The sequence below is a fragment of the Vulpes lagopus genome, chromosome 1, assembly GCF_018345385.1.
Source record: "Vulpes lagopus strain Blue_001 chromosome 1, ASM1834538v1, whole genome shotgun sequence".
Classification (NCBI taxonomy): Eukaryota; Metazoa; Chordata; class Mammalia; order Carnivora; family Canidae; genus Vulpes; species Vulpes lagopus.
Genome location: NC_054824.1, coordinates 146,160,131 through 146,171,513, shown reverse-complemented (window position 1 = coordinate 146,171,513; position 11,383 = coordinate 146,160,131). Strand labels below are relative to the sequence as shown.

General features: G+C 43.8%; 1 protein-coding gene across 2 annotated transcripts in view; it reads left to right on the top strand.

The window, feature by feature from the left end:
* The first annotated feature begins 86 nt into the window (after window positions 1-86).
* WDR26 (WD repeat domain 26) overlaps window positions 87-11,383 on the top strand; it is a 39,719-nt gene continuing 28,422 nt past the window's right edge. Inside the window, exons 1-4 of one of the 2 annotated variants that reach the window (XM_041753038.1) lie at window positions 87-877; window positions 2,675-2,774; window positions 2,875-2,979; window positions 8,360-8,496. In XM_041753038.1, coding sequence (XP_041608972.1) covers window positions 468-877; window positions 2,675-2,774; window positions 2,875-2,979; window positions 8,360-8,496 — 752 coding nt within the window. In that variant the 5' untranslated portion in view covers window positions 87-467. The remainder of the gene's footprint in view (window positions 878-2,674; window positions 2,775-2,874; window positions 2,980-8,359; window positions 8,497-11,383) is intronic. The other variant, XM_041753029.1, reaches the window with a different exon arrangement.

Genomic DNA, 11,383 nt, shown 5'->3' with positions numbered 1-11,383 from the left:
CCGCTCCCCGCTCCCGGCTCCCGGCTCCCGGCTCCCCGCTCCCCGCTCCCCGCTCCTCCTCCTCCCGCCCCTCCCCCGCCCGGCCCCGGCCCCCCCGCCCCCGCCCCCGCCCCCGCCCCGGCCCCTCGCCCCGACCCTCCCCCGGCCCCCGCCTCGCCCCGCCGGCTCCCACCACGGCCTCTCTCGGCGAGGAAACTCTGGCCTCCGCTTCCTCCTCCTCCGACTCGGACGCCGGCGGAGCCTCCCCGCCCCCGCGGAAGAAACCCCGAGCCTCGGCGGCGGAGGGAGCAGGAGAGCCCGGGGCCTCGGCAGGCAGAGCAGGCCTCTCCCCTCCGTCCTCGGCCTCGGCCTCGGCCTCGTCCTCCTCCTCCTCCTCCTCCGTGCTGGTGGTGGTGGGACTGCCCCCGGCCGCTGCCCCCGCCGCCCCCCACCGGAGTAGCGGCCACAGCCTGGTCAGCGGCAGCATCATGCAGGCCAACGGGGCAGGAGGAGGAGGAGGAGGCGGCGGCGGCGGCGGCGGAGGGGGCGGCGGGGGCCAGGGACAGACCCCGGAGCTGGCCTGCCTGGCGGCCCAGAACGGGGAGTCGTCCCCGTCGTCGTCGTCGTCCGCGGGGGACCTAGCCCACGCCAACGGGCTGCTGCCCGCCGCCCCCTCCGCCGCCAGCAACAATAGCAACAGCCTGAATGTCAATAACGGGGTCCCCGGCGGGGCCGCCGCCGCCGCCGCCGCCGCCTCGGCCGCCGCCGCCGCCGCCGCCGCCGCCTCGGCCGCCACCCCGGAGCTGGGCAGCAGCCTCAAGAAGAAGAAGCGGCTCTCGCAGTCGGACGAGGATGTCATTAGGCTAATAGGACAGCACTTGAATGGCTTAGGGCTCAAGTAAGTGTCCCTCCCCGGCGGCCGGTGCGGACGGGCCGAGGGCCGGAGGCCGCGGGGGGAGGGGGCCGGAGGCGAGCGCGGCCGGCCCGGGGAGGCCGGCGGGCCCGGACCTTGCCCTCGGCCCGCACACCTCCGAGCCCGATTGTCTGTCAATAAAGACAGATGCGGGAGTGCGTCTCCGGTGGGGGAGGGGCGCGCTCGGGCCGCTGCACATAATGAACCTCGGAGGATTTGTTTTTCAAGTGTATCTCGGAGGCATCTTTGTGGGACACCTCCCCACCCCCAACTATGACAGACAAGCCAGGCCAGCCACCAATCAGGGGACACAGTCGCCTACAAGTGTTCATGGGAACGGAGGGGCTGGGAGAATTTGGAAGGAGGCTGTTGAAGAAATGTGATGGGAGCGAGCGAGGGAGATGCGCTGTGGCTGTGGGTGTCGCTGAAAGGGCCCGGCGTGCGGCCCGGCGTGCGGCCCAGGGGCCACCACCAACCCGCCAACCCGTGGGGACGCCCGGCTAGTGCCCAGGGCGCCCGCCAAAGGAGCCCCTGCTCCGGCGACCTGCAGCGGCGGTGGCCTCGAGCCGAGCCCCTCCGTGTAGGTGAAGGGATAGGCAGCGACCTTGGCCTAAATCCACCGTTTTGTGGACACAAAGGAAAACCGGTTGGGGGGGGGGGGGGTGGAAGGTAGGATCGGTGGGAGTGCCCTGCAGTCCTGAGGGGGGATGGAGCAAAACCGGATGAGACCAGGGGGAACCCTGCAACAGTCCATCTCCTGGCTTCAACGCACAGGCCAAAATAAGCCCCTTGGGCCAGCCCAAATGTACTTTTGGGTTTATAGATTTGTTCGGGGGGGGGGGGGGGGGGAGGAGGGGGAGGGGAGCACTTTAAAAAAGTGACTTAAGTATTTTGATTCTCTGGCAGATCATCACACTGTTTAGCTGAAAAAAAATAAACAGTTGAGAAAGGAAACGTTGAGACGTAAACACAAATATGGAAAACTGATAAGGAATCTTAGGTATCAGAATGCCCGATGAGAGAAACTGCATTTGATAAATCTCTTCAGCTCTCAAGGAGAAACACATATTAGAAAGATTTCACTTTGTTCCCCAAGGAAAAGGATTCTTATGAAAACAGATTTTTGTAAATGCTAACAGAACATGTTACCGAGACAAGAAGCAAGCTGACAGCAGCAGGAGGAAATAACTCGTGACTGTTTGGAACCTACACCATAGTAAATTTGCTATTTTTAGTATAGAGAGAAAGAGAGTGATTTTTGATGCTGGATTTATTTTAATTTTAAAGGTTGACCTAGTAGAATTTCTGAACAAACATAACTGCCTGGATGTAAGGCCCTTCCCTAACCCAGGTCCTCTCTATCACCTTATCTGGAGCTAACAATTTCTGTCTTTTGAGACTTTGTAACATCAGTGTGCAGATCCTGGTTTTTATTTATTTAAGCACTTGGTTACAATATGTTTTTGGAGATTTTATACTTCACTAAACTTCTGAGGCATTACATGGTAAAAATTGGAAGAACTTTTGATTCTGGTTTCAAGACTTTGACTTGACTAGATAAAACTACATAAAGGTGGCCGTTTAAAAAGGCAAGTTTGTGGAGCCAAGCACAGTAAAAAAAACAAAACAAACAAACAAAAAAAAAAACCTATGGATTTCTTTTTTCTCCATCATGAGGTTAGATTGAAAACTTTTGCAACTGTTTTTATGGACATTAGTTTATTTAGAAGAGTAAATCCTACAAGTTGGCCAGGTCTTTTTTACACTGTATCTCTCCTGCAGCCAGACTGTTGATCTCCTCATGCAAGAGTCAGGATGTCGTTTAGAACATCCTTCTGCTACCAAATTCCGAAATCATGTCATGGAAGGAGACTGGGATAAGGTAAAGTAGGGCATATAGAGCTGTGTGACTGCTGCTAAAATTATATATTTGAATGTGCATGTTGTGACACTTCTGTTTTTCTTTATGCCAATTTTTGCAGGCAGAAAATGACCTGAATGAACTAAAGCCTTTAGTGCATTCTCCTCATGCTATTGTGGTAAGAGGCGCACTTGAAATCTCTCAAACGTTGTTGGGAATAATTGTGGTAAATACACTTTTGTTCTTAGTTTCACATTCATGCTTATTTTAGTAGGTTATTGATAGTTTTAGGCTTCTGCCTCTTATAAAAGATAAGACCTAAAAGTAGTTAAATTTCATAATTAAGTTTATAAACTAGGATGAGTGTTGACTTTTTAAACTTTTGAGTTCTGTGTTTTTAAAATCATGTTTAGTAAATGTGTCGTTTGAACCTACTTTATACTTAAGCTTCTAGAAATTAATTGAAACATTTTCATGCTTTCAGTGTGTTAATAGCAGTTTTATATTTATGGAATCAAAGATAAATTATACTTTCACTTTATACTGAATGTGCTGGCAGAGGAAACATTTGGATGTGTGTGTATCCTATAGCCTGAAATAGCTGATACGTTAGTTGTCTTGTTTTGGGTTTTTTTTTTTTTCTAATCTTCGGAAATGGCAGTTGATTCAAAAAGCAGTTCCTTTGGTGTGCTCACCATTTTCCACTCTTGCATTCCAGTTGTGTGCAGGGACAGTGTCAAAGTGTGTCTAATGTGCATCACTCTGGTGGAGGGTTTGTGTGCAGATTGGACCTTTGGGCTCTGTTACAGCCCTTATTTCCCCCACAAGATCAGTTCAGTAGGCTAACCTGTTCACTTCTTTCATCAGTCTCAACGAATCCTTTATAGTGATAGGCTTTATTTCTTCTGTAGATGTCAGTGACGGAGAGGAGGGGGATCAGTTTTTCTAAGTGCTTGTGATTGGAAACCCTGAAGAATCAGCTGCTGGCTACTGGCCTTTTAACTTCTAGCTGATTCATTTGTTGTCAAAAGCAGTTTCCTGTCTGGTGGGGGAGGGAAAGAAGGCCAATAGGAAGTCAAGTAGGGAAACCAGCTGTTTGTTAAATATTAGTAAATGACTACTGTTACCTTTTTGTTTGTTTGTTTTATTTTTTTATTTTTTATTTTTTGTAATTGGGTCAAACATTAATCTTGCTGCCTTTGTCTATAAACCGACCACAGCCTCTTGTTTCTTTTTTGGGGGGATCGGCAGGGAGGAGGAGAATCTTAAATACAGAAGTTTTCAAATTCGTGATATGATTTTATATAATGATATATAATCCTAGAGAATGGACTTCAGACTAGTTGAAGGTGCAAACAAGAGTGAACAAATACAGATTAAATTGATGATGTAGGATATATAGTTTTGCTTTCAGTAAAAATTTAAAAACTAAAATTTTTACTTACTGTGGAATCATTAACTCATAGAATGATTAATTCCATGCTAAATATTAAAAATTAAAACACAGAAGCTAAAATAAACAAAATACTTACTTTTAAAAGGTTATAAATTTTCCAATAATGAAATTTTTTCCCAATCAATGTGTTTGGGGTTTAAAAGGAAAAACTCAAGTGTATTTTAATTGAGCAGTTTCTCATAAATTATTAGCTCTGACACAATGGAAGATGGCCCTAAAATAAAGACAAAAAATAAGTGTGTGAGTTTTGGGAGAATTGTTTTTGCCTTTTTTACAGCTTCACTTCAAATTGTACTTGTAATTGAGTAGTAAAAATTTAAATAGATCACCTCCTATTTTTTCTTACTTGTTTATAGATATGTGGGGCTTCTGTGTTGGATTTAAGATTATGACTATCTCACTTGAAAGCTTCATTAGAAGCAACGTGTAAACTCAAGAGAGGGAGTTGTAGATAATGAGGAAGAGGCCTTTCTTTTTACAGCCTCTTAAGTCTATAGAATATTACAGCATCTAGTAAAAGATGAAGGTTAAGTCATTGGCTGAGCCTCACACTGTCAAACTGTTTAGGTATTTGTACAAAGAAAGGGGCTCCAGGTTTATGATTCAGTTCAGCATTTTTGTTCACCCTTCTAGTTTGTGTTCAGATTTACTCCTCTCCCACTGCATCTCCAGAAGAGAACCCAATCCAAGCATAGTTATAATAATACCATAGAAGACAACTATTTGGGACTTTTTAAAACATAATTATTTTAATTGTATGCCCAGACACATTTGATGACTTAATCGAGACTAAAATTATTATTTTACTTTTTAAGCCTGTATATTTTTATTGACCCAATCCACACTCTGTTCTCTCCACCTACCCTCCATATTTTTTAATGGTTTCCAGTCAAATGATATCAGCAATAACAGAATTTGCTCTTGATTTTCTGGAGAATGAGCTCCTCAATCAACACTTTTCAGTTTTGGTTCAGATGTGCTTTGCCACATCCGAGGAGTTCGGATAGGTTTGAGAAGCCAGTAACATGGGAAACCCCTCTCTGTCTAAAATTTTTATTTATTTTTTTAGTATAATAGAAATGTGTTTAAGAAAAGTGTTCAAATGCTAATTTCATGAACAGAAATTAATTACTGTTTTTTAAAGTTAAATAGAGCTTTGAAAGCCATGATTTAAATAGAATTCATTTCCCCTTTCCTCTGAGTCATGGTTTAATTGATACAACTTGGTTATAACCTTATTCCAGAGTTAGTCAGAACCACTCCTGAGTTAGCTAGAGGCCACCCTGAATAACCAGACTGCACGGCTTCTGACTTTTCCTTCACATGGAATTCAGTACGGTTAGGTGGGAGGAGGAGAGAGAGGATCCAGCATCCCAGTACTGGGTAGGATGGTGGGGGCATGGGGCAACAGCAGGATCTACTCTGTAGAGCTGTCTCACAGTCCTACTGGACAGTAAGAGACAGACACACACCCTGTGCCTGGAGACGCTAGGAAATTACCAGAGACCAGAAGTAATCTGTCACAGAGGTCTCCTTAGGAGCTGGGAGGAGATCTAAAGGACAGTTTGTTTTCTCAGCCTCTTTTATTTTTTTTTATTCATTGAAGAAGTTTGTGATCTTTAAAGAAAAAAAAAAAAAGTTCATAAAGCTCTGTCCCACCCTCAGCAAATTTGCTTGATTTTTTTTTAAAACTTTTTCAGTAAATAATTGACATCATTTGTGAAAGATGTTTATTTTCTTGAAATTGTGTTTACATTTTCGTGCTTTAAATTTTGGAAAGTAAAATGCAGTTTTATTCTCCATCCTTATCATATGTGTCAAATACAAATTGAACTGATTTTTAGAAAAATAAACATCTCTTTCAACCAGATCTCTAGCTGTGCTTAGCCAGTAGCCTGTCAGTTGCCATGCATACTACGAGGATTCGATATCCATTTGAGGATATTCTTTGTTTTAATCTGGATAAAATGACTCATAGAAAAATGTCTGTGCCCTACCTTTATAGCATGCCATGTATATCCAGAATTATGTGTTTGTGTGGGCTTCTCTCACAGTTTTCCCTCTGCTGTCCTCTCTGGCCCCACCCCTGCCCCATAGAAAGACAGTAGCATGTTCTATCAGGATCTTGGTGGGAAAATAAGGGGGAAATAGGGCTTGGGGCACTGTCCCTACACACATTGGAATAGGGGATGTGCCTAGGACCTCACAGTTGACACCCCAGAAAATAAAAAGTAATTTTCTCCAAATTTCCAATTGCCAAGAAAAGTTAGTAGAGAAATCAAGTACAGATACTGGCCAGTTCCACATGGCATTAATTTAAATGAAAAAAATTGTTCAACTAAACGTGATTCTCAAGTTTGAATCAGAAACATTATGTGAAACGAAACTGGCAGTATCAGCAAATGGAAATATATAAACTCTACATTTCATAGAGAGTGGAAGTCTTTTTCAGAAAATAAAATGGTGAGAATATAACCTCAAATATAAAATCCTTTGATTTTTATATTATTTAGTCTTTTGGTTTTTGTCACCTGATGGACATGGAGAGTGTTTTTTTATTTAACATAATAAAGGTTGACTTTGGGCTCCATGTGCAAGAACACACTTTCCAGGGCTTATTGGTAACTGATCTGTTTCTGAAGCATTCACTAGACACTCTAACTGGATGTGTAAAATTTGGTAGGTGTAGTTTTTCTAGAGTTAACGGGAGCTTATCTTAGAGTTTGAAATTTTTCCTGTTGTTCTTTAGTTACAGATTTAAGTTTAGATAATCACCACACATAGGCAATGCATCTTATAAAAGATGTGTTTAAATGTAGACCTAACTTCTGTGACAGGGTTTGTTTTGTTTACTTTCTCTAGAAACCATTTTTTAGAGGATTGTAGGTATACCATTCTTCTAATACTCCCTAATGGACAGTCTTGTAGAGAAGTTCATGGTATTCTTAATTTTGTAAAGAAATTATCATTTCTGCACCCTTTTTGGACAGCAGTGTATACATACTTAATGTGTTCAAAGTAAGCCTCTTACTGAGGAAGAAAAAGCTGTCGTTTGGTTTTTTTTTTAAGTAGGTTTAACATCTTTACCACTGTATTCCTTGGGGTCTCTAAATATGACTGGCATTTTCTGTCTACGGACTTTTGCACCTGCAGCAACCGGCTTGCTCCAGAGCCGCAGGTAGCAGTATGATGAGAGCCCCTCCAAGCAGTGGTCTTCTATTGTGGAAAAACTCTCAGCCTGATACTCCTAAGCATCTCTCTCCTCTAGCAGAAAAGTTGCAAAGATTATGACTATTGATGCTCTCCAGTTAAAAGTACAGTGATAGAGTAAAGGGACATTATAAAGTATTAAAGCCAAACATATTTCAGAGAAAAACTAAATGTGAATGTGCTTCCCAGTGAGCTGGAAATGCTCTCTCCTTTTTGGGAGAAAAGAGCTGATCCTAACTGTGTGCCCCATAGTTAAACGCACCAGTGATCAGGCTGTTTCCAGCACACACACAGAGATTGCCTCCTTTTGCAGATTTCTCGGTTCAGCCTTCTGTCATAAACATCCTAGCGAGAGCAGTTCCATCAGGCTCCCTCGAGCCTACTCTGCACCTGGACCTCCAGTCCTTCTGCTGGACAGCTCTTCTTACTCCCTATGAGCCAGGCCTGACACTTCTGCTCTAGTTGTGCTTTCCCATCTACTTGTCCTGGCACGTTGTCATTTTTAAATAATTTTTCCATTAACCGGTTTTTTTGCCATCTCTTCAAAACTTGTTATATAAAACCTCGTAATGCCTTGTTATAAAAGTCACACTTTAAAAACAAATTTCGGTCTGAGTTTTCACACAAGAAATAAAATTCTAGGTGAACGTTTTAAGGGCAGAGTTCATTTTTTCCTCTGTTGATGCCTTGGTCACCAATAGTCTTACCTAATTTGAGATGATTCATCAAAGCAGAGTTTTATTAAGATGTGGAATTGAGCAGAGTCACGTTTAATCTGTGACTCTATTAAACCAAAATATCTTGAGTCCTCTTAAAGCTTTATAAGAAGTTATTTTCCAAGGGCGTAGTAGAATGGTTTCTACTGTTCTGTTTAGGCACAAACATTTTCTGAAACTTCCATCAACTTCTTTCCCCTGACTGCTGCTTTCTGTCATGTCAGAGGATGAAGTTTTTGCTGCTGCAGCAGAAGTACCTAGAATACCTGGAGGATGGCAAGGTCCTGGAGGCGCTTCAGGTTCTGCGCTGCGAGTTGACACCCCTGAAGTACAATACAGAGCGCATTCACGTCCTCAGTGGGTAAGGACGCTCAGCTCTTAACTCCAGGGTGGCTGAGGGGCTGTCATTTTTATCAAGAGTGCCTGTTCCTCCAAGATGAGAACATTGCTAAATCCTTGGATGCTGTTTGTCTGGATACAATCATTGAAACATGTTCGAGCTACTTGTGTCCTCCTCGGAAGCATCCCATAGGAGACTAGAGAGATACTTAAGTGGGTGAAAGAAAGAAGAAATACGTACCGCCGTGTCATAGTCTTGTAAAAACCCTGTGGGGTAATCCTCTGTGCAGACAGTAAGCAGTGATGCTTCCAGTGTACCTTGTCAGACGTTCTCCATAATGCATGCTTGTCCCGCCCCAGATCCTTGCCATGCGTTTCCTGTACACAGTGTCCCTCAATCCTCATGTTCCTTCTTCCCATGTCCAGGGGCTGAGGCCTTGGATCTGCACCTCCCTTCTGTTCTGTGTCCACACACCCCACCAGGTCACCTCGTTCTATGCTGCACCCTCACATGCCGTGTCTATGCTGGAGGCTGTCCCCCCATTTCCCAGTGTGATGGGTCTTCTAGCCTCCTTGACAAGTCTCCATTTGAGTGTCTCAGAGATGTGTGTCACAGTGAGGTTCTCCAATCCAGTTGTCTTCTCCCACCATTCCCCACCACCTGCTCCTCCCAGTTTTCCCATCTCAGACAAACATCAAACCTTGTCCTTGCGTTTTTTAAATATTTTAACTCTGACCTGTATTGGCCCAACTCTAAAACATAACTAGGTTTGTCCATTTCTCTCCATCTCCACAACTCACAACCTCTCTGCTAGTTTATCCATAAACATCTCTCCCAGAATATGCGAGTGGCCTCCTCATGAGTCCCATTGAGTTCATTTTCACTCCCTTAATGACACAGATTTCACACAGCAGCCAGATAAATACATAAGTAAAACCACACACTCAGCCACTTCTCTCCCTTTCTTAAAACTTCCCACTGGCTTTCTAGCACCATTAAGTTCTAGAATCTCTGCTCATGCCTGCGGAGACCCTGACCCTTGCCCACCATCTTTTTCTTTCTTCTTTACTCTAGCAACATTAATGTTTTTGCTGTTCCTTAACTGGCCAAGCCGCTCACTGCCTCTACCCTCTATCGTAAATGTTCTTCCCCTAATCTTCCCATAGCTGGCTCCTAGGTGCTCTGGTCCCTAAAACCATGTCCTCCTAAAACCATCCACCAGGCGTTCTCTGTCACATCATTGTTTTTAATTTTTTCCTTCATAGCATTTTTTTACTATATGGTAGATATGGCCCCCCAGCCTCTAGAACAACATTAACACATTATGAGTTTTCAGATACAAAATAATGGACAAAAACGATAGACACAAAGAGGTGTAGAGTTCGTTTTAGGGTTTTCGAGAAAAAGGAACAGAACCTTGGAGAAGTGAAGTAACCAGTCCACGATAGAACTAATAAAGTAAAGAGCCAGGATTGCAAGCCTGGTTTGTCTCAGCAGAGTCCTTGGTCCTCACTCACTGCATCTGCATCGTGCAGTGTGCTGGGTACTTTGCTGGGTCATACTTGACAGCTGGCCTTGTTCTGTTTACCTCTCTGATAAGGGGTCTGATTTCTGTGTCACTCAAAGACCGTTCACATGATGAATTTTTTCTTGCTCTGGTAACAGAACATATAACTGAATCACATAGTTTTTATTCTAAAATGAATTTCACCCGCTGTGCCCTTTGACCGTTTCCCATAAGGGAATGACCCAGAGACAGCCAGATGCAGAGTTCTCATGAGGACCCAGGCTTTCTTCCTACTGGCCCAGCATACTTTCAGTTACACCACACAGCTTCCCATAAACAGACTTTCATTTGGAACCTTAAGGTATAATGTGTATTTTCAAAAGGGACAGCAGAATCAATCATTAAGTCTTTTTTGCAGAATTCTAAAAGTGAGCAATTTTTCCATAAAATTATGGATAATAGGGCAGCCCTGGTGGCGCAGCGGTTTAGCGCCGCCTGCAGCCCAGGGCATGATCCTGGAGACCCGGGATCGAGTCCCACATCGGGCTCCCTGCATGCTGCCTGCTTCTCCCTCTGCCTGTGTCTCTGCCTCTCTCTCTCTAGCTGTGTCTCTATGAATAAATAAATTTAAAAAAAAAACTTAAAAAAAATTATGGATAATAAATTTTATTTTAGAAACCGAAAATTCTGCAATAGGGTATTTTGAGGCCAGTTATTCTTGCTATTAAAACGAAGTTCTCCTCGGTTAAGACATCATATACTAAATAGCAAGAGAGCAGGTGGTTCTACTCTTGGGTAAGAGGCAAGGAACTTAGTGCTGAATACGGTTTGCTTCATGCAGCCAAGAAAAATAGGAGGTGATGCTCACATCAGCTCTTATCACTTATTAAGCTCTATGTGTATAACAGCTAATGGACCAAGTACTTCACATACCCATCTTCGTTAATCCTCACTTCCTTATTTAATACCCTTTTTACAAGTTAGAAGAATGGATCCGAGAACAGAGTATCAGACAGAGTAGCAGGAGAGTTACTTGCCAGGTCTCATCTCCATGTCTGAATCATGCTTTCACTTCTTTCACTTTTAAAGCCAGTTCTTCTGAGAAGAATGAGGTCAGGGTCACACTTCCAGCAGGGGGCCCTCGTGTATTCTCCAGAATCCATGACTTTAGCATTTATGCCTCCTTTGGCACATATAGCTAGTAATGAAACAGTTCCCTAAGTCTCCACTTTGGGATCTCAATACCTTTCACAGGATGACCCAAGGATGATTATCCAATTATACCATTTCTTGAGTGACGTTTATGATAAACTCTTGAAGGTATGTTGTTTTTGTTTAATTAGTGTAAATATCTTTGAGGGTTTTTTTAAAATTTATTTGGAGTTTTGGGGGGAGTTTTAT